The 26,456-nt window shown below is 42.3% G+C and overlaps 1 protein-coding gene across 2 annotated transcripts; it reads left to right on the forward strand.

The window, feature by feature from the left end:
• Window positions 1-554: 554 nt before the first annotated feature.
• Window positions 555-26,146, forward strand: LOC136101297 (ADP-ribosyl cyclase/cyclic ADP-ribose hydrolase 1-like). Of its 2 annotated transcripts, XM_065837313.2 has the most exons (8): window positions 555-859; window positions 15,905-16,034; window positions 16,681-16,816; window positions 17,616-17,698; window positions 19,377-19,453; window positions 20,168-20,260; window positions 22,470-22,556; window positions 24,471-26,146. In XM_065837313.2, the coding sequence occupies exons 1-8, from the start codon at window positions 621-623 to the stop codon at window positions 24,550-24,552; spliced, it is 927 nt and encodes a 308-aa protein (XP_065693385.1). In that variant the 5' UTR covers window positions 555-620; the 3' UTR covers window positions 24,553-26,146. The 2 variants fall into 2 exon arrangements, with proteins under 2 accessions (XP_065693385.1, XP_071664690.1); XM_071808589.1 differs by lacking the exon at window positions 24,471-26,146 and having other exon boundaries at window positions 21,836-22,551.
• The last annotated feature ends 310 nt before the right edge of the window (window positions 26,147-26,456 follow it).

The following is a 26,456-nucleotide window of genomic DNA, read 5'->3' on the forward strand; positions in this document are numbered from 1 at the left end:
TGCAAAGTTCATAATTGCCTTTGGTAAAGTCAGATTCAACACCCACCCTTTAAAAAAAAATAATTTAAAGAAAACAGACTTTGGCAATTTGAGTTCAGCTTTTGTTCATACGTTACCTGGAGCATGTTGCTGAAATGGGATCTGGTTTTTATCAAACGCTTTATGAGTACTTTCCCCCAGATTCACGTTTGTGGGTTAATGCGGATAACTTTGCAAAGTTTAACTCGGGGAGTTCATGGCAAAGCGAGAAACAGTAGGCAAGCAATAGCCAGGCTCTCATCTTCCCGGGTCAAGCCCCGAAACGCCATTGTTTGGCTTTAAAAGCGACTGAATTGGCGGGGGGTGGTGGGAAGTGGCTTCCTGCTCCGCATCAGCTGCTCCTCCACCTGCCCTGCTCCGGACCAGCTGTCCCTCTGCTAGCCACACTGCTGCCCCCCGAGCGGCTCTCCCGGGCCGGCCGTTGACCTGGGGCGGGCGGGGGTTCAGCCCGGCCTCTCTCCCTCCCTCCCGGGCGGCCGGCGGGGCTGTGCCGGGGGCGGGGAGGCGCAGGGGGCCAGGCTGCAGAGCTGTTTTCCCCGGCGGCGGGAGCGCAGCTGCCGCTGCTCCTCGGCGGCCCCGGGATGCCGTTCCGATCGGGCTCTGCCCGGGCGCGGCAGCGCAGCGTCCTGCTGGTGGGGAGCGCCGTGCTGCTGGCTGCCCTCGTCCTGGCCGTCGTGCTGGCCTCCCTCCTGACGCACGAGAAGCAAGAGGTGGGTCCCAAAATGATGAAGTGGAAGGACAGAGGGACCACTAAGAACCTGCAAGAGGTTATCCTGGGAAGATGCTACAGCTACGTGATGGCGCGGTACCCTCAGCTGGGGTGAGTAGCGGTCCTGGTCGTGGATCAGGTGTATAAAGTGAACAGCAGAGAGTTGGATCTCGCCCCCTCCTCGCCCCCCCCCCCCCCCCCCAGCTGCATCCACTGGGTCTGTGGCAGAGTGAAATCAGGGGAGTAAGACCCCTGTTCTGGAGCAAAATGTACAAACTTAGACTGCAACTGCTGCTGTCCAACTGGTGGGGTTTTTTTTTCAAGTGTAAGTAATCCTAATCCTAGGTCAAAACTCGGTCATAAATACATTTTCCAACTTGCTTAAAGTCAGCTAAAATAAAAACTAACAGGTTTTAGAATGTAGGCTTGAAAGCAAGTCTCTGTAAAGCTGATCTGCTAAAAATCTTGTAACATGCGATGCTGCATTCACATAACCAAAATTACACAGGAGGGAGGAAAAGGAGAGGATTCAACACAGATTTATACGACAGACAAAATTATTAGGAAAGCATTGAGAAATATCCTATGGTTATCCAAACCAGATGTTTTTAGCATGTGGGAAAGAGTTTGCGATGAGCACAGACAGCTGGCACGGAGGGGTACGGATGGTTCTCATGACCAGCACAGCTGTCCTGGGCAAAACCTTCAGCTGATGGTGGTCCCTGCTCTGCCCATGGCAGCAGGTAGGGCGGCAGCACCCCACCACTCCACCCTTGCAGAAGAGGATTCCCTGGGCCCAGGTCAGCAATATAGCATTAGGGCTGAGAAATTATTTTCTGATCCTTCCACCACGGAGTCCCTGCAGGTACTGGGGACACCCAGCCCCTCTGGACAGGACCCAGAGCAGCCAGGGTCTCTCAGTAGGGACCCAGCCATCACTTCTGTGGTACCAGCCACCCTATTTTGTGTCCTCAGTAAACCTCTGGTTTCACCACCCTGGGCTGAGTGCCATGGGGCTGCCCCACACCTCAGCCAGGTGACAGAACCATACTTGTCTTCAAAAAGCCAATTGTCACCTCCTCTTTTCACGGCATTGAGCTGATGTGGACAAAGCTGTATATAGTTTCTTCCATTTGGACTTCTCTTGGCCTTGGATGTCTGGTGCTGTACAAAAAAAACTGATTTTCAGCATTTGAAGGGAAATGTGCACATGGAAAATAATGTCCTGAGCATGCAGAGGTTTAAGCATGTGCTTTACATTAAACATCTAAATGGGTTTAGTGAAGGGAAGGGTGTTTCTCTTACGAATAAAATGAAAAAGCTCCTGAAGCTTTTGCAAGGTCATGTGCATGTTTCTAGAAGCACACATTAGTTTATTAAAGAAGTATACACTCAATATTTATATCGTTAAGTATTTTGAACAGCCTTTATTGCTTACATTTGTTTCATTCAAATGGTGGTGCTGAAGAGGTAAAAACCACTTTTGTGTGAATGTGTGTCCAGCTGCCGTCACGTATGTTTTTTTTCATAACACAGTCTGAGTCTGAACTGGGACTAATTTGTTTAGACAATTATTTCAAGGACACTTTTTAAAAAAATCACAAACCTGTGATCATAAGTTTTCAAAAAAGTTTGTTTTTACAAGGCGTAACATTTTGTGCTATTCTTAATCCAGCAGTATACCTGGATAGCTTCATGGCAGTGTGCTTACTTACTTTCAGACGAAATGACTTCAGTATAGTAGGAGTCTTTTTTTGTTTTATTTTATTTAGGAGACAATTTTTTCTGAGACAGCACTGAAAAAGGAAAAATATACTTGTTTACATACACCTGAAATATTCCGGAAGTTCCTGAACAGAGAAACAAACGTAGGTGCTTTTCTGGGAATCCAGCCTGAGATGCCTCATTTCTGATCCTGCTGAGCTCAGTACAGTTTGTCGTGTAACCAACCACTTCTGTCACTGGCACTTTCTGATAATGAAGTGGGTGCCTTTAGGACACATCAGAGAGCCCCATATCTTTCATCCCGCGCTCTTTCATCATTATTGTGGGCCTTAGATCTTGCATAGTGTGAGATCTTTGGTGCACTTAATCAAAGAAAAGGAGTAGGAACAGGGAAGTGCGGGAACTCGGTCCAGCTTATGAGATGAGCAAGCTGTGTCCTATACTCAGCCAGGACTTTTGTTGCCACTACTCCCACCGTAGGAACCTCACTGCTGTATATCTGCTGATTTCCTCATAAATTTGTCTATAGTCTGTTCTTGCCCTTTTAATCTTACACAAACATGCACATTTGTTTAAAAAGCTCCACTTTCAGTAAACTCCTGGGAATTTCCTCATGTTTTTACTTTTTCTTTGTATCAGAGCCAACATATTTGACAATTTTTTTTTTTTAAATAGCAATCTGTTCTACCACAGTAGTTAGTGTGACTTCTACATTTTGAAGTGCCATATTTCAAATCTGAATAGCTGCCTAGTGTTGGAGAAAAGGTGGGTTGTAGGTACATTAATATGGACTTTATAGTGTTTCTAGATATCAGAGACGGATTTAACAAGGGTCAGAAATATGCAGCTCCCATTTAGCTCTACTTTTGCAACTGCAAGCTCTAAATCGTGTGAGAAGACCAGGGATGTTCTAACATACACCTTCACCATCATGGCTGTTTTGAATCCTAGCAGATACCCCCTTGTGCTCTTCTCCATCTCACTGTAGCCCCAGACACAGTCAGCATGCTCCAGTCACATTCAGATCTTTTCTGATACGAACTGTGGGCTGAACACAAGGCCACTGGAAAGATGTTGCTGCCTGCAGTCGAGTTTTGTAAGCACCTCATACAATCAGATTTTATCCTGCTGATTCACCTATTCTCAAAAATCATAAAAACGTTCAGGTGCTGTATTGAACTTGCTCGCTAAAGAACAGTTCTCAGGTACTGTATTCAGCACCCACTGATAATAGATTTGTTTAACTGCCTGTGTGTGATATAGCCTGTGGTTTTATTTCTGCTGCCGGCTGGATGGGTCTTATCATTTATACACAGTTTCCTGTGTTTCCTCTGTTAGTCTTCCCACCTAGAACTGTCTTCATGGCAAAGCTGGGAAGAAATAAGCAGTAATACCAAATGCTTCAAATAATGCCTTTGCAGTGTTAGTCTCATTTTTAGGAAAAGATGCAGATGCTATAGCAGCAAGCTTTGGGGGTTTCGTTCCCTGCACACACAGTTGCCCATCTACATACACACATTAAAGATTACTGTTTTTTACTTCCCAGGAAAATGCTGGCTGCTGCCAGAAGGCAGGGCTATTATAAAGCAATAGTTTGTCACTGCTCAATAGTTTGGAGTTTTGGTGTGGGTTTCTTTGATGTTGGTGGGGTGTTTGTTTGTTTGTTTTTTCCCTCAACATTAACCAAAGCTGCAAGTTCTGCTCGCACTAGTCTTGCAAAAATCCCATACTCATCAACCGTGGCCACTGGTGTGTATTGTAGTTTTGTCTGAATAAAGGCGAAAGGCAGTTTGGGCTGAAGGAAGGATTTGACCGCAAACTACTTCGTCTCCTCTTTCCCAGTGACACGAACTCCCTCTTGTGGCTAACGACACCCTCGCGATTCTCATACTCCAGCTCTCAGGCATCGCAAATTTACGTTTACAATAGTTTATCCCTTCCTCTCTCGGCGGAGAGAAGCGCGCTGGGGTACAAAGAGCTGCACACCCAGCAGCACCAACTTGTGCTGGGCCAGATCCTTCAGAAGGTTAGTGCTGGGCAAGACCAGGTGTGGTGACCTGAGAACTTACCTGTTGCTTGGAGCGTGTTGTGATGATGGTCTTGCACCTTGATGCCTGCTGGGGGAGAACAGGGGGAGAACAGGTGGTAACAGATGTAGCATGAAACCTGTTGATACGAAGTTACCTAGTTTAGTTTTCCTCTTTGCCATATTTGAATTGGCAGGCTGAGGTCAGGTGTGATCTACACTTTGTTACCTGGGGAAGGAGAGAGGAGAAGACATCTGAAAGGTGATCACAGACACTGATCCTTGAAATACAAACAATACTGCTTTTTCGGTCTAGAGATAAACTCATCTTACATTTGCAGCTCGAGATTTTTCGTTCCCAAATAATGACTGCTCTCCCTTCAGATCTGCCGTTGCTTCTCAGTCTCTGATTCACCCAAACTAAGCCAAGCCTTCAAGGACCCACTACTCAGAAGTGGCTGAAATCAAATCGGCTTATTTTTTGTCTAAACTATGCCAGTGAGAGAGCATCAAGGATGCAGACAGGGAGCTAACTCAGTAACGTATGTGATTTTCCAGGCCCAGAAATTCCATTGTGTCTGACTAAGAAGTGCAAAAACCCACTGATGAAGATGCAAGGCGTAGAACTTCCATACGTTTTTCATGCAATGTTGTGTGGACACACAAGATATATTTCCCCATTAAACGCAATTGGGTCAAATGATGTTGGTTTTATAGTTAGTATCAAATTCCTGTTACAACAAATTTTAGCAGTCTGTACTTCCATGAAATTTAGTAAAAGTTGGTACATGGCCAGGAGAGCTTTGTCTTCTGACTGCATGACCATGATGTATTTTACCTTTCCATTCCTTTGCAGCCTGTGGAGACGGAGATAATTTTTGTCAAAAAAAACCATATGGAACATAATTTTGTGTGAGATACTATTGCACTTGCAGCATAATTTCTTCCAGAAAGAAACCTGGGGTTTGTTGTATGCTTACTTTTACATTTTGCCTTTGTGCTTTGCTAGGCATTTTTAATTTGATTTCCTTGTTTTTGTTCACTGATAGTTAACACTGTAATATCAAGCACGGCACTAAGCAGCAGCTATGATTTGATTCAGTGTCACAAAAATCTTGTGGTTTGTTTTTATATAACCGTGACATTATACTGAAACTTACTCAAGATTTGGGTTTTCATTGAGGAAATATACTTCACATAAGAGAAACCTTTACTGAACCACAGTCTTCTGAAGGGTACAGTGTTACTACCTAACACTAATGCATTAGCATCCTATTAGAGTGCACTGCAGACTTCTAAAGCATTTCAATTTAATATACACCAAAGTGCAAAGGATTTAGCTTTTCTTTATTTTTAAAATTATGCTTTCTAAAAATATATATATATAATTGTTACACCATCTCTTTTGGTTCCAGAGGAAATAAATGGCTTTATTTGTACTATCTGTGGAAAAAGACCTGGAGTCCAGCTGGACAAGCTGAACGTGAGCCACCAATGTGCCCTTGTGGCAAAGGCCAGCGGTGTCTTGGGCTGCGTGAGGAGGAGTGTTGGCAGGAGGTGGAGGGAGATGATCCTTCCCCTCTGCTCAGCACTGGTGAGACACATCTGGAGGGCTGGGTCGAGTTCTGGGCTCCGCAGCACAAGGGAGTCAGGGACTTGCTTGTAGCATGTCTAGGGAAGGGCCACGAAGATGACTGAAGTGTCTGACATAAATTGAGATGCTGAGAGAGCTAGGACTGTCCAGCCTGGAGAAGAGAAAGCTCAGGGGGATCTTATCAGTGTGTATAAATACTCCCCTGATGCGGGGAGTAAAGAAAAGAGACAGAGACAGGCTTTTCTCAGTGGTATCCAGCTGCAGGACAAGAGGCAATGGGCACTGGTTAAAATAGAGGGAATTCCATTTAAACATAAGACAAAAAACTATGAAGCTGATCGAAGAGTCAAACAGGATGCCTGGAGAGTTTGTGGAGGTTCCATCCTTGGAGATATTCAAAACCAGACTGCACATGGCCCTGAGCAACCTTCTTGGAGCCAAGGGTTGGACTAGATAATCTCCAGAGGTGCCTTCCTATTCTTCTACTTCTTAGAAAATGCTTTTAGACTTGAAAGCGGTCTACTGGGTAACTAAGTAGGACAAACAGTGATGCAGAAATGTTTTGTCTCATCTGCAGTTGCAGTAGTGTTGATATCTGTTGCTACTTTTGGGTTGTCTCTCAGTATTAAGATGGGTACTGTATCATCATAATAACACACTGTTTATTAAAATGCCCAAGTCAGAACATCTGTTACTTGCTTCTCATCCCTACTTCATGTGCTGATGTGTTGACCTCCATAGTTAGCTTTTGTTATGTGGAACATTCATAACTCTGTTTTTCATTTCTTCTGTCCTTCAATATTTATAACAAGGTTTTCTTTTAATGTTGTTACCCCTAACTTGTATATGAGTGGTTTTGGCTGTTCTTTCAATTTCTTGGTAACTAATATATAATAATTTTAGCTGTTAACAATTGTTTTAGTCTCACTCAAATGAACGCTTCCATTGAAATATGCTGTAGAGAGCTTTAACAGGCAACTGGAATATAATATTTAGTAGGCACAAATTAACAGTTATTAGGACTTTAGGATTTAGAGGCAGGGCTACTGGTTTTATAGTTGATCCTTCAAATGAGTCCTCATGCTTTTTGAGGCTAATTTCCATAACTATTCTGGGTTGTAAGATAGGGTTCTATTGTCATGTCTTTCAAGGGGAAGTTCATTAAAAATAATTAATTTTCTCTTTAGCAAGAGGCAAGTTCATATGGCAGTGGCTAGCTGTCATTTATTTGTTCTTGAGATAATTATTTGCCAACATATTCATTTCTGCTCTTCTGGAGTATAAGCACCAATGCTAGACTGTGAAAGGCCATCCAAATCTGTCCAAAGTTGATCCTCAGATCTGCAGAGAAAAATTACCCTCCCAGATTGTAATGCCACTGACAACAGAAACCTGAAATCTGAGAGTGCCCTGCAAATGTAACACCTCAGAGCACTGTGGGGAAATGTAGCTTTGCTTGTCCACAGGGACAGGAGGAATAGATCCTTTGCACCCAAGGAGTCAAATGAAAACCTCTGTCAAGTGTCCAAGGGTAAAAACAGATTCTAAACATGCATCCCAGGAGATGACACCAAAATAAGTTATTAGCAAGGAGCTCACTCACACTCGTAGTAAATCTCCCATCTGTTCCCTTCTCCTTGTCTTGCTGACACATACCACCCTTGAAGCAGGGACTTCTCCTGACTTACTGCATTTATGCCACGTCTCAGCAGTTTTAGTTCTATAAAAAACCACAACGTACTGCAAATTCATGTTATGTGGAAAAAAATCTACAGCAGCATTAAGGCATTGAGTGTGTCCTTAGTAGAGCATACTTTTGTTTAGAACATTGCTAATAGAAGTGTTTTTCCAAGTTTAATATTAAAAATAAAACAATACTAAAAATACATCTTCTAATCAAGGGGTAGGATGCCAGCTTAAACTTGTTCCCTCTCTATCTGTTGATGTCATGGCCTTCGCTTGGAGGCTTTAACTGTACAGCACCTATGACCTTCTGTCAAAATGCAGCCCAGGTGAGATTTCTGCCATTCTAGAGGCTGCATCCCCCTTACAGATCATCACTGAAAACACCATCTGCTTAAGCAGATGCAAAATCCAGCCAGCAAAAAAAGCCCTGCTTATGTAGATAAACCCCTGACTGGTTTATAGGTGCCACCTCTTGGCTCAGTGTTGTCCTGGAGCACTGAATCTCAACTCACATAAAATCCTCCGGGGGCTATAAACCAAAGCCACAAGTACACCTGCCCTTAAAACCTTCTCATTCTTGTCAAGGATGAAGCACCAGTGTGACAAGGAGCTGTCATTTGTTCCAGGTCAGTCCTCGGGCAGGAACATATATAGACCTGAGTTACACCCAGCAAAAATCTCACATTGTACTTCTTTTCCCGACCTCCAGACTTCCCTTTTCTGCTGTGGGAATTCAGTTGTTCTGGTTACAGGCATCCTTTCCAGAAGTCATCTTTCTCTGAGGCAGATTTTTGGATTTCTGTCTTCATCCCTAGTCAGTTCCTCTGACACTTTCTTTACTGGCTTTTGAACTATTTAATTAACTGAGAGTAATACTTGCAAAATCAAGCTGCCAAAAAATCAAGTATGTCATTCTCATATTGAAAAAAAATCAGTTACCATAAATGTTAATGGTGGCAGATGCTTTGCAATAATTAAACTAAGTGAGTAGCGAGAGGCTAGTGCTCATTGAAGACATTGAGACTGACAGTTCTTCCATGTTTTCTTTTCCTTCATCCTTTCTCTTGGTAATTTTCCCCTTCTCTATCATCTTCACGTTAAAAGCAGCAGGCAGTGGTCTCCTCAAATCCTCAGCGATGACAGCGTATTGAGTGACCTCTCCTAATGCATGTTTATCTGATTTCTGCACAAAGATACCTGATGGGAGATTTTTAGGTGGTAGAAGAATAGGAACGAAGCTGATATGTTGTATCCACGTACCCATTTTCTGACTCAGGGCTCAAGAGCTGGGTTGGGTCATCACCCGGCATGAAGAACTGCACACATTTGGGGTGGACCTCAGCTGCTGCTCCTGAGCAGTCCCTCTCCCACATGATGGCAGTGTTCTCCTTGCCTTCATCTGCTCCGAGGGACTGCAGAGAAGCCCAACCACAGCCGTCTGGGCTGGGCTTGGCAGCGCATCCAGAAAAGCTGCTCCACAGCAGCAGTGAGACACGGCAAGGCTGGTAGAAGGGAACAGCAGAAGGAAAACCAGAAATCTTTAGGGTAAAAAAGGTAACAAAAGGATTCTGGGTTACAGGGAGCTTCCTCTCAGCACAGACATAAAGTTTATGTTCATTGCATATTTTTGACAACTTAAAGACATATCTACTCATAAACTCACATGAAAAAAACAGGTTTAATATGGATGTATAAATTGCATCACTGCCTACAGCCATCACAGTTTACCTAAAAGAGGCAGATAAACTGACACACAGGTGAAGATGGATCTATTTGGCACAAAAATATTGCTACACCATTTAGATCTTTGATATGCATTCTCCTCCTGAAATTTCTGAGCTTTGACAGGTGGAGACAATACCTTATGCTCCTAGTAGTGTGAATTGTTCTTATGCCTTTAAGCAGCTTTGTTATAACCACAGACTTCTCACTGACTTTTTAAAGAGCAAGATTTCTGAGTGCTTAGGTGCATATCTGCATTACTGTTTTGGCTAATGAGCAAATGAGAAGGATTTTCTTATACAAATTGCAATTCCTGGTGAGGTTTGATCCCTGCAAAGGCCAGTTACACTAAGGGCTCAGGGGACAGTTTCCAGCTCTAACTTCAGAACCTCACCACAGAGCCACAATAAAAATCTCGGAGTGGCCTGAAGACATTGTCGCGTTTTCGAAAGGAAACTCGGGACCCTGGAAAAGTGGCTGTTGACTGCACGGGAGACCACATCTCACCAAGGGAGTGTCTCTGCCTGGTAGAGTGATCTGAAAAACATGGGCAGAGAAGATTGAGTTCTCCAGGACAAAGCTTGGAAGTAATTTTTCACTTATAAATTTATAAAATGGGTCCTATACTTGAAACACCTCTCTCAAATATCAGAGTAAATAAACTAGCGATAACACAGCCCAAGGAAACACTATCCTTCTGAAGATGTTTTTAGCATCCAATGTCTGTCCAGTGCTGAACTGAAAGTAAGATATTGTTCATGGTGTAACTGAAATCAGCCGGGATGAAACTTACCCTTGATATTATACCAATTAAATCACTTTAAACTGGGGATGAGTTTGCTACATCATATCCACTTAAAGAAAAAAAAAAAAAAGTAAATAAAAAAAATTAAAAAGTAAAGAAAAAAAAATCCATATTAAGAATGATTTTCCAGGTAGCTCATTGCTATTCCATTCCTTTAAGTGAAAAGATGCTCTTTCAAGGTTAGCCAGACCAGTGTACTGATATGCAAGAGATAATGATGCAGACGCTGTCCATTTTTCTAATATGCACATTAAAGTTTGGCTGCTAGGATAGCTGCTAATGGAAATATTCTTGGCCTCAGCTTCTGTTTGATAGATTAATGTGACATTCATACAAAAAGTAAATGGGTAGGAATACTCAAATTCATTGGAAAATGCAACTTGTACCCAAATGTAAGGACAAATGCAGGATATGCTTTGCAGTATATATAACATTCAGATTTAATAAGGAAATGTAGTTTTAATGGTTATGTGTATCCCAGCCCTTGCTCAATGCTCTACTGAGTTCAGGATCTAGTCTCTGACTCCAAAAGGTCATAAGGCAAGTTCTGCAACCTCACTTTCCAGAGAAAGGGTTGCAGGTTCTGTTCTTGAGTTTACAGCAGGTTTCACAGTGTTCCTCCTAAGTCTGCTAGTTATTATTTCACATTTACCAACATTTCCCAAACTCTTTTCATTAAAAAAAAAGTTTGCAAAAATTAAACATAAAATTAGAGTGTATTTATTTTACATGTAATTGAATTTAGATTAAATATCTATTTCAGCATAAACAATGTTAGCCTCAAAGGAAGAAATCTATTATGCATAAAGATACAATATTTGCAGATAAGATGCGAAATTCCTATGCAGCCCAAAACATACAAACAAAAAGCAGAGAAGGAGAGCACACGAGCCCTGCAGCAGTGTGGTACATAAGTGTGTTCACCGTGGACTCCTGTATCTGAATTAGATAAGTTTAATTAGCTGGTAGACTGGTGATCTCTTTTGCAAGAAAGAAAATGAAATTAGCCCATTCCGCAACTAAGAACTTCCAAATGAGAAGTTGAGAGCTGCCTTAAGAGCATAGTTTGTTTCTCAGGCATTTGTTTGGCAAGGCAGATGTGCTTGTTTCAACCTGAAACTGTTCTTGCTGGAATTTTTAGCATACCAAGTGCCAGCAAACTTATGCTACAGTAGACTACAGCAAGTCTCTTCCCTTACCTCTGCTCAGTGTGAGTCAAATGTGGCACATGGGACAAATATTTTCTCGTGATGCTGGAGAGAGGGACAGGTGAAACTTTATTAGTTGTGTATATCTCAACAGCGAGGCTGGAAAGACTAGCATAGCTGCCTGGAGCTGGGATGAGCCAGTCCTAAAGTTCTCACTGCTTATTTTTTCATATATCAACCAAAATTCCTGTTCTGTGAGACTGGTAATCTCTGAGATGTGAAGCAAAACCTGTATATCAGAAAAATGCTTTCCAATGGAAAAATAAATGAATTGTTTTTATTCAGTCATAAAAATATACAAGTTGAGGTGAGGACAGCAAAAATGAAATATGTTTAGCTTTTGTATGTATTTTTTTACATTAGAGATCTGCATTTTGATTACTAAAGCAATGCTGAAATTGCCCAATTTCTATAAAAGCCCATCTTCATGCCTTATCATTCTTCTGTGTGGTACAACTGAAAGTATCATACTGATTACCAGCTATAGAAGAGCTTCCCCCATTTGAAGACTAAGCCCTACCACTTCTATGACATTAAACATAGAGTCTTGCTCAGCTCTGCCAGGACACTGGATAAGGACTCTTCTCTCAGATATGAGTGACATCCATGCACATCGTCAAGTGCTGAGTTTGGTCTTGAAATGTTAGAAAACTGATGCTTTGAATTTGTGAGTCAGCGAGCTGCCTTGGCAGGATCGTGAATCACCTGAAGGGTTGTTGGTTTGTGCTTCCCATGGCCATGACTTGAGTCCAGCAGCAGAAATGCTTTGTACTGTGTCTGTCACTTACTGCTCTGTTTTGGAAATTAAAAAAAACCAGATATTTTTAATGACTCCTTGAAAAATATTTTGCATTCTGAGACTAAGCTTTAAAATTTTGCAATATGAAAAGATAAATGACCATGTAACCAGCTGTCACCTGTGGCTGTTAACACTGTTACATATAACGGATTTTAGGAGTAGCTAAAATAGATGTATATAAAAAAAGAGTCCTGCCAGAAGGACAAATCATCTGACAGATTAGAAAGTGTGAGCCATATAAATGTCTATGAGATATAAACCTATAAATTCTCTTTGTGATATTGTTGATTGTGCAAAGCAAAGGGGACAGCTGCCTATTCTGTAATGTCACCCCTTAATCAGCAGGAGCTTTCTATTTCAGCTGATTCAGTGTGGTCATGTTATAATCCTATGAGGAAGGAAGAGGTATTTACAACTTCCCAACCCTTAATAAAGTACCAAAGTTGGGACAATGGTCTCTGTGCATTATTTACACAGTTTGTGGCCAGAGATAGCCTCCTCCAGCAGAAAATTTAATACACCCAAGTTAAATTCTGCTAAGTAAAACACATGAATGCTCCCTGACATGGCAGTGCAACAGCAAAGCAGTGACTGCGCTCCCTAGAGCATCTGCAATTTGGCTTCTTATTTCTACAGTGACTGTAACTGAAAGTGCATTTAGGCTTCTGCATAAAAGACAACAGCCCAGTAAAAAATCATCATTGTTGTTAGTCTTTATTTACCTGGAGGTAAATTTGGTTCCTATGAACAAGAGGTGTGGTCCCTAACACAGCTGGGGCTGCCGCTGTAACAGACTGGCATGGCAAGAAATGAAATTCAGCATCTTCAATACTGTGTTAAGTTTTGGGCTCCTCACTATAGGAAAGACACTGAGGTACTAGAGAGAGTGCAGAGGAGGTGACAAAGCTGGTGAGGGGCCTGGAGCACAAGTGTGATGAGGAGCAGCTGAGGGAACTGGGGCTGTTTGGCCTGGAGAAAAGGAGGCTGAGGGGAGACCTCATCGCTCATTACAACTGCCTGAGAAGAGGTTATAGCATGGGGGGAGTTGGTCTCTTCTCCCAAGTAGCAAGTGACAGGACAAGAGGAAATGGTGTCAAGTTGCACCAGGGGAGGTTTAGATTGGATATTAGGAAAAAAATTCTTCACGGCAAGGGTTGTCGGTCATTGGAACAGGCTGCCCAGGGAAGTGGTGGCGTCACCACCCCTGGAGGTGTTTAAAAGGTGTTCAGATGAGGTTCTTAGGGACATGGTTTAGTGCTAGAGCTAGGTTATGGTTGGACCCGATGATCTTGAGGGTCTCTTCCAACTGAAATGATTCTATGTGGCCAGAGCTGCCCTGGCTGGCCATACAGCCAGACACCCTCCCTTGTCCCCGTCCCCAGGCCCTATCCTCATTTCAGACAGCACTGTACAGTGGCAATACCCAGGCTTGTTTTGAATCAGCAAGATCAGGCTGTGGGATATTTTCAGCCCAGGTGGGGCTCTGCAGCATAACGTACTTGGCTGCCCCGAAAGTGAGAGATGAGAATGTATCCACCATAGACCCTTCACAGAGAGTGACTGGAAGAAGCTGGGGCATGGAAACCTGCTGTAGTAACCACGTTGGTAGTCTGATCTCCCAATAACCAATCTATATAATGCTAAGTTAGATTTGTTACTACATAAATAAAGGCAGAGAGAAAGGAAAGCCAGGGACATCTTGCCATGAATTGCCTGGTCCTTCCCGGTATGGTACTGGGCTGGGGCCCTGCAGTGTGTCTGATAGAGCCTTTCCCTCCAGTACATGGTGCTTCCAGGTGATCTGGCTTTCTTCTGGACACAGAGAAGAGTCTGACCTTCTCATCGTGTAATGTTTATTTTCTATCGAATTTAGGAAGCTAAGAAAGAGAGTTTATCTACAGACACTGAGGAAACAGACAGAAGCTGACAGGTTCTGGATCCGGGAGTTTAGACATGGCCAGTGTAAAACAAACAGCTCAATTCTGTATTCCAGTTTGCCCCTCTGATGCTCAAATGGGCACTCAGTAGAGATCTTGATCAAGTTCCGTAGTAGGAATGAGATCAGACAACTGTAGGGAAGATTAACTTGAAAATGTTTGGAAATTTTCAATTATTTACTACTGTTTTTCTTAATCTCTTTAGGTCTATTTTTAAGAGTAATCAAATTCCACATCCTACCCATTACCAGTACCAGCTGATAACAAAGCCTACAGCTGTATGTCTGTCATGTACTAATTGATCAGTGCTATTTTTATAGTATTCTGGAGGCATTAGCTTCTTCACAGAAGACAAAGTCCATTCTTCAAAGGCCTTTTAGTGGGAACACGCTGGGAGGTGATTGCAGTGAAGAAAGAATGGATGAGTCAAAGACAGTCAGAATAGCTCTATTCAGACATGCAGACAGCATTTTAAATTTACATAGAAATAGGGAAGAGAAGGATGCAAAATCACTGCATTACTGTCACAGCTGTAAGGAGAGGGGCAAGCTTTCCAATAGGCCTGAAACTGCGGGAGCATGAGGAAGAAGGGAAGTGCACCCAGACGGGACAACCTTGAAAACAGATACCAGACAGACAATAATTACCAATTATCTTAATAAGAAGTTTTAATTCATTAACTCAAGTACAAGAAAACAAATGTCCTGAGCCATCCTAAACCTTATAGGCTGCAGTTTCAGGAAGGGAGCATGGTCCTACTTCAGCAAAGAGATACAATTGCTTGCCTGCCCAGTACAACACATTTCCTCCTGGTAGTAAGAAAGGAGTCCTGCTTCTGTCAGCAGAGAACAACTTTATTTCCTAGGTTGACAAAGCAGCACCTTAAGAAACAAGTGTAGGCTGAGGTGATAGGGTTAGGTTGTGGCATGAAGCAGTTCTCCTTGTAAATTTAGTGGAGTTCCTCTGACTCACACCAGTGAGAACAAGAGGGCCAGGACCTGTGATGTGGTGGAGGATCAGGAGACTGAAAAAACCAAGCACCTGATTTGGATCTCAGTTACACGTGTGCGAATCACTTGTGGCTCCAGCAAAGTCAATAGCTGCAAATTAGTGTATAAATAGAAGTAATATCAGGTCCAAAACTGCCAGAACTCTGCTTTTGTTTTAGATAAAATTATAGATATTATTTCTGTGGAGTCGAATGCTCTGCAGGGAGCATGTTTTTAGCTCACTGTGCCTGAGGAGGCAGTATCCTTCAGCCGTATTTTAAAAATGTACAAGCTATGTTCTGCCACATTTTATTCTCATGACTTGGTATGAATCAAGAAATTTGAAATCAAGAAAGCAAGAAATTTGATCTTCTTGTTACATTATATCAGTGCTGCTCGTTTTAAGGAACAGAAACAGAGGGCATTCAGATATTGCAATTTTCAGTAATTTAAAATGCAGGAGAAATATTGATATTAGAACTGCTCTTTGCTCAGTTTATATGAAATTTGCTGAAGATTCTCTGCATTTTGTAGTGGATGGTGTATTTTGGTGTCTGAGCATAGTGGGAACTCTTTTAGCATCTGATCATAGTGACTGACCACAACAGAAGGACATCGTTTCACAGTCATAAATACTAATTAACTATGTTTAAATCTTTCAACAGAGATAAGGATTGCCTAAAAATATGGGAATCATTAAAGCATGCGTTCATTTACAAGAATCCCTGTAATATTACATCAGAGGATTATGAGCCTTTAATGGAGTTGGCGACTCATCCTATACCCTGTAACAAGGTAACCGTACAATACACAAGGAGGATTGTTGTGGGGTGACATGTCTGTGCAGTGCTCTGGATGATGATCTTGTCCGTAATGACGGTGAGTGTCTGTAGTTCGATGAGAGTGATATTTTGCTCTCAGGCTTACTGCAGTAGTGTGGTCACCTTTGGATCCCAGTGACCCTGTTCATTCTCTGTCGCTGGAAATTGTTCCTGTGTGAGGCTTGCCCCAAACCTCAGTACCAGGGTTGTGCCAGTGAAGTGATGGAGATGCCCCTGTTCCCTGAGCACACAGTGCTCTGTGAGGAGCACGCTGTCACACCTTCAGAGGGACCTGCTTCCAAAAAGCTGCTCTTCCATGTGCAGCTCAAAAGCACACAACAAATCAGGTATATATCCTGCAAGAACTAGCCAAAACCTTTCAAAATGCTTTACAGGCTGAACATGTCCATTTCCACAAAAAATAACTGCCCCAAAAGATTTTGGAAATGGGAGTGTGCGCTGCAGAAATAAGAACTGACCCACTAAAGTGAACTTGCTGCCTCTCAATAAAAGCTAAAACTCCTTCATTATCAGGAAAACTTTTTGTTTTTCTCCAGGAAGACTTCCTGACCAGCTCTAATATAATTATCACTTATTAGACATTGTACCTTATTTCACAGTCACTGCTTTGGAGCAAGACAAGTGACCTTGTTCATCGTTATACAAAATCCAATCAAAATTTCCTTACCTTGGAGGACACCTTGTTGGGCTATATGGCTGATAGGGTTTCATGGTGTGGAGACCCCTCTGACCCAGGTAATAAGTCCTGTTTCTTGCAGAACAAATATGAACACTGGAATTCCAGACCCTATTCTTTTGTCTTGTTTATCTAGACCTAAACAGAACCACGCAATCCTTTTCACATATTATTTTATTGTAATTTAGTTTAAAACCATAGCTGCATTTCTGTCCCACATTATAGAAGACTGAAAATAATACTTAGTTTTCAGGTTAATTTATAAACCACAACTTTGACTGTTATTAAAATACCAAGTTGTTGCTTGGACTAATGGTCACATATAGCCCTCTTTATCTAGACTATGTGCTTTCTTCCTGTGACTTCTATGGGACAAACTGAAAAACAAGAATGCCATTCAAATAGCTCTTGGCCACAGGCCAAAGTGATGGGGTCAGCCTGTAGGTATCCTGGGGTTATTGCTGCTGCATGGCTGCTGGGTTGGTGCTTAAGGCTAGCAACCTCTAAACTGGGCTGGAATTACTGAAAATCTTGGGCAAAGTTTAATTTCTCAATGCAATCAGACAGTACTTGTCAAGAGCCAACCTCTTTCTCACATTTAGGACTGTATGTTCTCCATTCTCCGTTTACTGAAATGATTTGCATACAGGGCCTGCAGCTGCATCCCTGAAATGTGGGTGAGCAAACAGGAACACTTTGAACACATGCAAATCCTCTTAGAGCCCTTTCTTCATGTAGCCCTCCTGCTTTGGTGGGAGGAAATCTTTTTGCAATCATTAATCAGCTCTCAAAGCCATATAAACATTGCAACAATATTCATTCTAACCCTGTCTATTCTATAAACATATTTTTTCTCAGGAATCAACTATGAGTCTTGTCCAAAACGAAGTGAATGTGAGAGCAACCCTAACTCTGTATTTTGGAAAATGGCATCCAAGCTGGTAAGATCTAGAATAAATCTCTCCAAATCCAAGAATATTGAAACGCACTAAGTTCCTGACACTGCCAAAAATGTGAGTTTGCAGATGGAATAGTAAAAGTTCATATCAACTTTAGCTTCAGGTGCTAAAAATCATGGCATTGGAAATGTTTATTTCCATGGCCGCATATTTTCTGTACAATATTTAATGTCACTGTAGTTTGGACATTCTTATTTGTGGACAGACACTGTGTGCCACCCCCTTAATTAAATCACAGGACTGAAACTGACAAAATAAAATTCGCTTTAGCATGTTAATGTTGAGAGCAGTGCCCAGATTGGCACAGAAATTTTCCAGGCAGCTGAGAATCCCCTTTTACCTTCCCGGCATGAACTTGAAGAGCATGTCCTCCCACACGGGATCTGGCAGGGTTCCTGGGCTGTACCCACCCGTCTGCAGGTGCCAGCTCCCGTCAGATGACTGAGACCCTGCTAGTCGGAGTTAAGGAGTTACCCTGGCTTTGTTGAATCAGCACCTTACAGAAAAAAAACTACAAGAAAAAAACTGCTACCCTGAATCAGTTTAATTTTACACATCTCTCAAGACTTCACCCTTGATGTGATTGTGAGTAGATGACTGCCCAGGTGGAAAACAAGCATTCCTGTATGCTTCAGCTCTCATCTACGTAAGAAAAAGTCTACTCACCATAAAAAAATTGTTTTCTGGGTAAACTAGTGTACCTAAATTTTCCAAGTTCAAAACAGTTTCTATGTTCTCATTAATCCCCTCAGTTCCAGAGTCTGTGGGGATATATCACCATACAGAGTCAGGCTTGCTTGACTGCAGGCTTTCGAGTCTGAATAAATTTAGGATCTACTAAAACTCTTGCTTATTACATTAGAAAGTTACACATAATGAAACTTCCCTGCAGTTTTACAGCTCTCGAAATCTGAGTTTGAGCCACATTGTTTAGATGTAAGAGGACTTGGAAGATTTAAGAAGTACAGTCACCCGTGTTAGCTTTTCAAAAACTCTTTGTCTTACCAAAGGATTACAGATCTAGAGTTGGTCATTTATGTTGTACTCTTTAAATATTTGGACATGAGTTTTAAAGAATAAAAGACTAATGATTATGTGATCCAGTAATTTAAAAATCAAATCAAACAAAACTCGATGAGGAGTTTTGCTAAAACCACTGAGTAGAAAAATCCCAAGCCACAAGAGAACACAGAGTATGAGTCACAAGGTAAAGAATGCATGATGGTTTGTGTATCCTTAAACTAGTGATATCTCTGTTCTGGCTCGTCTTCACCGCCCGAGTTAAAGCAGTCTGAGATTATTCCAAGTTAATACAACCCCATCAGACAGTTGTAGCTGCTGAGGCTCTGGAAGGCCCTGTAAAAACAGAAAACAGCAGTGATAGCAAAGTTGCTATACCCATCCTAGCAATCACAGGCTGCCAACTCATAGCTAACTAATGCAGTTTTATCACAGTTTTACCGTAGCCTTTAGACGTTTGGTTTGGTTTTTTTTGGTTTTTTTTTTGCACTGAAATGTTCTGCAAAAATATGGCCACATCCTCTACTTGTTTAAGTCAGTTCTAGTGACATTGAAGAAATTACAGTAATTTCTAGTAGCCCCGAGTCTGACCTAGCATTGCAAGTAGTGTCAGAGTATAATGTCCATTTGTTTTGTTCAGTTTGCAGAAGCAGCGTGTGGTGTGGTTCAGGTGATGCTCAATGGATCAGTAGAAGCTGGAGCTTTCAGAAGCAGCAGGTATTCACTCAACATGTTACCATCCATGTTTCTGTGGGGCCTACATGCTGGTGAACGTGTCTTTGCCAGTGACTGCCAGTGCAGAATTAGTTTTGGTAAACTCATATGGCTCTAAACCACTGGCTGTTGTAGAGCTGATGATTCACTGAACTCCTTCTGTACAGCGACTGTAACTGAAATCCTTCAGAGGGTATGAGGGTGGAGTATCCAGTATGCTCTTACTGCACAAACTAACTTTATTATTACAGTTTATTTATTCATTACACATGAATGGTGTGTTTCTAACTGTTCATGGAGCTGACTGGATTTTACCTATCCAGACTGTGGGTTACCTGCCTGTCAGTGCACCCTTGAATAATATGGAGAGATGAAGATTACACTGGTTGGAGGAACAGCCGTGTTAGTTTCCCTCATACCAAGTGAAATCGTCAGCCAATAAACTAAATAGGAGAAAAGGCACTAAAGACAGAAAAACTTCAGCTTGTTTCAGTCTGCAGGCAGTTTCAAAAGTTCTTCTGAAAGTGAAATAAGGATTGGGAGAAAATATTTTACCATAAGGCAATTAAATAGTCTATGAAGATCCGTTGACAAAATAATGTTCTTTCACTGAAAATAAAAGCAGGACTAATAAGCGCTAATATTTAGGGAACATACTCTGCATGTCTTTCTCAGATAACTAGGAATGTTTTGCTTTTTCATGTCCCGTTCTTACAGCATCTTTGGAAGTATTGAGATCTTTAACCTAAATCCAGATAAAGTCTCTGAAGTACACATCTGGCTTATGCATGACATCGGTGGACCTCAAAGGTAAGTCATGCCAGAACAGAACAACAAGCAGTGTATAGAAGGCAGATGGCACAGCTCAGTTTTGATGAGTGACTGTCTAAGAGTGACGCTGTCTTAAACCTGATCACAAAACCTGCTCTACGTTCACTCTCCTAGCTGCTTACTTTAATGGAAAGAATAACATTTGTACTGTTGTTTTCTTTAGTATTTTTAGGAGGTACTGCTGAACAGTTGTAACTAAGACAAAGATTTTGTTCCTTGCTTTCAAGAGGTCCCGTGACCTTTTAATTCCCTCCTACCCCACTGAGCTCTACAGACCTTTATTGTGGCTGCAGCTCCGAAGTCACAGAGCCTGCCACATTTGCAAGAGTGAACTGCTGGCAAATATGTTTGTTAACAGGAATAATATAATTGTGCTGAGCAGAACAATTTTTGATAAAATAATTTCAAATTCTGGAACAGCTTTTCCGGAAAGGTTGTGGAGTTTCCGTATGTGGACATACCCAAAACACAACTGGGCCCTTGGCAACCTGCTCTAGCTGATATTAGTTGGAGGAGATGATCTCATGCAGTACCTGCCAACCTACATGATTCTGTGATTTTTTAATAACAAATCTGTGGTGTAAATGCTTACCATGGAATTACTGATACCAGAACAGTGACCTCAAATCACACTTGAGCCTTTCTGAGTGACCTTTTTCATCCCTATCAGATCCATCTGCAGATCAAGCACTGAGCATGATGGTCAGTTGGTGCCTTAGACCCCTATCTGCAAAGCTGGTTCTGTGGTTCTGGTGTTCTAATGCACTGCTGTGGTTTCTCTGGTTTCTAAGGAATCCCGTGGCAGGGGCAGCAGCTGTGATGTTTGGGTTCAGGAAGCTGGCTGTGATGGTGCAGTGGGGTTCAAGAAGCTGGCTGTGATGGTGCAGTGCAGCTCAGGAGCGTGTGGCCCCAGCAGAGCCCCTTGTTCAGGCAGCCCCACCGTCTGACACAGAGCAGCTCCGGTGCTGCAGCCCATCCCCTAGCCCAGACACCCCGAAGTGTCTCTTTGCCACACAAGCTGACATCTATATCACAGCTCACACACAGGCATCTGTCCTGTGGTCAGCATGCCAGACCTCGTCTTGTGGCCCATTCCATAGAGGCTTGCTGAAGGGAAAGCCATTGAATAATCCCTACTTTAGCTCCCCTGAACACGGCACTTTATCCTTCCTCCCATGATTTCCCAACATCAGAAAAGCTATTGTGTTCCTCCTCAATAGGTTCAACAACCTGGTGCCCTGCCAGTCTTCTTAACACATCCTCCTTGGGTGCCAAGCTCACAGCAGTTTCCTTTTTATTTTCTACTTACTTTCAAGGAGAAAGAGGGAGCATAGCTCAAATATACATATCCCTTTTATCTTCTGATTTGTATTCCATGTTGAATCACTGATAAAATCTGGCAAGTCTAGTGAAGAAAGAAGAGCTGGCTCTGCTTTCTGCTAATACCATATGTTAGGAACTGGATTTGCCCCAATATTGTATTATTACTCTGATGTGTGTCCTATACTTGGACCAGCAGACGATTTTTACCCTGAGGTAACAAGTCTTTTACAGTGTCTCTGCATCTATGACATCTGTCAATCCTCTTACTACATCTCTGCGGCTCCTTGGGCTGTTTCAAGCAAATTAAGCATAAAGATCTCAAAGGTATGACATTGCTATGTGCTTCATGAAACCATTAGCTGGATGGAAACAAAACAGACACGTTAGGGCTCGTACCTACAGAAGAGTGGTTGAAACAGTCCCTTGTCAAAATAGAGTAATAGCAGCCACAGACTGAATCGAACAGATAGGAGCTCATAGTCTGCTTCCTACCATGTTTTCTATCTTCTTCCTCCTCTCTCATGTCCTACCTGGGACTTAACTGCTGGTTTTCATGATTGGCCCTTTCTCATCACACAGAGGACTTGATCCCTTTGTTCTTCCACAGATTTGAATGAGTCCTCCTGTGGATGGAGGCAACCAGCAGCTCTGGAGCAGTTCTAGAGCTCATTGAACTGTAAATGGAACCAAGTTATTTCCCACACATATCTTCCTGCACAATGTTCTTGTGTAAGATGTACAGCACATTAGCAAACTAGCTTTTAAAGAATCTTATTTGAAACAAAGCAAAGTGACATAGTGTGAAATTTAGCTGAGCTTCTTGTACAAACATGAAACACAAGTAACAAAAGACTTTTCTCTTCAGTGAATCCTGCTCAGGTCATTCCATAAAGAGGTTAAAAAGCATCTTAGAAGACCGAAACTTTAAGATCACCTGTGTGGACAATTACAGGTAATTACCTGCTCTTATTGGTGACAACTCGCTGACATATAACTAATATTGCATTTCCATCTAGAGTTGTAGGTTTAGAGCAAGCTAGAGCAGCCTCCCCTCTTACTGCCATCGCATCCCTTGGCTGTGGCTGTGTGCTTCTCAGGGGCTTCCACTCGCACTGCAGACCTCGTGTTACTGGGGCCTGGGGTTTGGTCTCTGCCCTGCACTTGCCCTTGAGCATGTTCGGTTGCAATCCAACCTCCTTCAACAGATTTTCATCTGACCAGGCTTTTACTTGCAATAATCAGAACTGAATAGGCAGCTTTCCTCCCCGCTGCATGTAGACGACACACTATGTCAAGGATAGCCCTTACTTCCTTCGCTACAGTTTGAGTTTACTTTTTGTCCAGCTGCTTTGTCAGAGAGTGAGGCACCAGATGTGATAAGCGTTACCAAATCCTGTAATTCACCATTGTCAGGAGAGAAAAACAGGAGTCTGGGAAACAGCAGCCCAAGTTCTGAACTTGCCTGAAGTCTCTGTCTGCCTGCCGAGGACATACAAAAACCTGAGGCCCTGTGTGGGTTCAGGGACCACACAGAGCAAAAGTGTCCTTTAGTAACATTAGAAAAGCAGCAAAGTTTCAATATTACCCATATCTTATCTGTCAGAAACAGCTTTTCAGAGTGAAGAACTCATACTTGGATAAGAACATTTCCAAAGTAAACAAGCATTTCTATAAACTACTGAGTTCATGACATTTGTTTTAAATAAGGACAAGTTGGTCTGCAAAGAAGACAAATGCCCTATATAGTGATAGGACTTTAATCCTGAAGGCAGAGCAATATATTCTTGTTTAGGTATTGCTGAACATGATTAATGTGTGCTCCACAGATTGTGAAAAAAATAATACTGGTGTGGTGCATAAATCTGCCAAATTGTGATGCTTGTGCACTCGCTTTCCCTTTGCGTAAATGCAGCCTTTAACCAATACTCCTAGGACCTGTAGGCAGGTAGAGATTATTTCGGCCTATGATGAAATAAGCTAAGGGGCAAGGGAGGAAGGGGAAATATGTGGTAGCTTAGATCACTTGTGGTTCAGTGCAGGGAGAATCCCCTGACACATCAGGAAGGGTTGTTGACACACTTGTTGCTATGGCTCACAACTTGCTTCTGAAGATAGAATAACAAGTAGGGGTTTTTGTCAGAGCTCAACTAACACACATATAAACAACTGTGTAGAGTAACACAGACAATTAATTTTACTATTTTATATAAAGAGCAATAATAAAATAAGCAATTTGCATGTGCAGTACAACTTTTCAGGATAGGCCGTGTAAGCTAGCTTCACTCCCCCGAAGTCACTGCAAACAGGATCGTGTAGGTCAACATCAGCTGAGCTTCTGACTTTTCATACCTCATAGCAATTGATGCTGATCATTTTCTTTTGCTTTTGTCCATGCCAGCAGTGTATTCCAGAAGTAACTCAAAAATAGATTCACTGGATGTACTTCTATTAAAAAACACCTAATATCTGACACTGTTAGCAACAGCTTTACATTGTAGCAATAGGGGTTACCACTGAGTAAGCAAGATGGGGAATTTCCACCATGGCAGTAACTCCATAGTTTGTGCAAGAGATCTGAATTCTTTTTCATAATTATATTTGTTATCTCCGCATAGCTGACATGCTGTGAGTCACAGCCTAGTTTATTTCCTACTTGCTTGCTCTTGTCCTTAGCACCTATAAACACCAAAGTTATCTTTCTGCAGCAAGATCTAAGACATGTTATCCTAATAAAAGACGTCCACTTGATAAGCAGAGATATAACATGCACCTTGCCTTCCATGTTGCATTTAGTAACTGTGGAGTTATGCTATTGTACTTGCAAAGTGGTTACCCAATATATATTTGTTTTTGTGTTTTATCACAGGCCAGTTCAGCTCCTTCAGTGTGTGCATAACCCTGACCACACAGACTGCAGACTTTGCACCAACACCACAGCAACCCCATGAAACAGAGTCCTCCGCACGACTGAAGACTCTCATTATTTGTGTGTAAAGCTGGAAAAGATGTGGCTACATAGCTTAGAGTGATAAATAGTAGCGTGGTGTGTACAGAGTCAGCAACCAGAAATCCTTGCTGTGATACTAACAGCCCAATAGCAGGAGACGATACTTTTAGCTGTGATTACTGTACACACACACAAACAAACATACTATTTCAGAGGGATGGTGGGCATGTTCAGTGACTGAGGGCAGATGCTTTGCCCTGGTTTTCTCCCTCCTGTGCCGCTCCCCTGGTACCCAGAGGCTCCAAGCAGGGCCCTGGGGTGTGCACAGAGAGGAAAGAGATTTCCCAGCAGAGGCAGAACTTTCCTGGATCAGCACTCGGCTTCCTCCCTGCTGGAAGTCTGGATGGGAAATGACTGGAGAATGCCATGTTCTCCCTGCATCCCAATGCAACATCCCCCAGAGGGGAACATTGCCCAGTGGCACATGGTATAAACCATGTTTTTCCCAGGGACTGTGGCACCTCTGAGCAGCTAAAGCAAGTGAGGGAAGAGGCAGAGTGGTTCTTACCTTTTAATGGGCATTACAGTAAGTGGAAGTGGCTGGTAGAGAAATGGCTGAGCCAAGCCAAGAAGAGACCAGAAACCGCTCAGAGCGTTGCCAGCATCTGTAGAACAGGTTGTGTGTGTAGCTGGGGAGAAAAAACAGCAAGAGTGACTCAGGCAACCCCAATAAAATCCTACTGGAAACACCACTGCAGTTCAGATTACATTTAATTCTTAATATAGCAGTAAGGATAAGCCTTCCAACTCATAAAAGGTCCCTGAGGCCACAGCTTGGCCACCCACTGGAATAGAGACAAACATCAAAAGGTTGCCACAATGAGGAGTCTCTCTTGACCTCTGTTTCTGAGGTGAAAGGTGATGCTTTGCAGTGTATAATTCACAGGCACGAACATGCTGTAGCACACTGAAACAGCAGGTTTCATTGATTTCCACTTTGCCAGTCTCATATGCCTATTCAAGTGCAGTGTTTATAACAATATAAAGATCGGAGGCCAGCTTGTGGCCTCGGCTATAGTGCCTTTGTGCAGTGCCATTGACACTAAGTGAACAGAACAGGCTTTACTACAGATATACTCCTAAGTGTTGCAGTGTCATTGTAACCAGTAATTGCCAATCCCTTAGGCAGACTGAGGTTTCCATGATCCCAGAGGCAGAAGGTTGTAATACTATATGTCTTAGTAACTACCCAGAAGGTGAAGCATCCTTATGGAACTATGCAAACTGCTGTGATTTTGAGCATCTCTAGATAAACTTTTGCTTTGTAATACACAGTCCTGCACTGAGCATAGCTGGACCAAACCCATGACCTCAGCCATAATGTTTACATTAAGTGAAATGTATTTTTATTTGCACTCTGTTATGTAACTGCCTAGATGCATCAATGCAGACATATACCAATACTTTCAAATAGATTATTTCTGACTATAGGTCAAGCGTTCTTTGTGCTCACTTTTGTACCTCTTTTGTTGTAATATAAAACGTTGACTGCAAAACAGAGATCTATAATAAAATTGCTGAAGGCAAACGTTAATTCAGTTTCACATTCTACTTAATCCTCAAACTGAACATGAAAATAAGCCACTTCCTAAAAATAACTCAGAAATTCATTCAACATATGGAAGTCCACAGATTCCCACCCAGGAAGCAGAGGAAGGTCACAGTACCTGTTCTCCTCTAACTGTACTCTCACTACCTCACTCTCCATCTCGTATGGAGAAGTCATCATCTTTGTAGGTGGATGGAAGTGAAACATCCTGTGCCTTTTCAACACAGACATCCAAATATGTATGTTGTTCTCAGCCATATTAGTTAAGAAAGATGACCATTCTTATCAGTGGTTAC

Source organism: Patagioenas fasciata, chromosome 4 (genome assembly GCF_037038585.1).
Source record: "Patagioenas fasciata isolate bPatFas1 chromosome 4, bPatFas1.hap1, whole genome shotgun sequence".
Lineage (NCBI taxonomy): Eukaryota > Metazoa > Chordata > Aves > Columbiformes > Columbidae > Patagioenas > Patagioenas fasciata.

Excerpts from the sequence above, each read along its gene's own strand:
- LOC136101297 (XM_065837313.2), top strand. The coding sequence starts at position 621 with ATGCCGTTCCGATCGGGCTCTGCCCGGGCGCGGCAGCGCAGCGTCCTG. Across the intron at positions 860-15,904 it reads GCGCGGTACCCTCAGCTGGG|AGATAAGGATTGCCTAAAAA; the intron begins GTGAGTAGCGGT and ends ATCTTTCAACAG. Across the intron at positions 19,454-20,167 it reads GGAGCTTTCAGAAGCAGCAG|CATCTTTGGAAGTATTGAGA; the intron begins GTATTCACTCAA and ends CCGTTCTTACAG.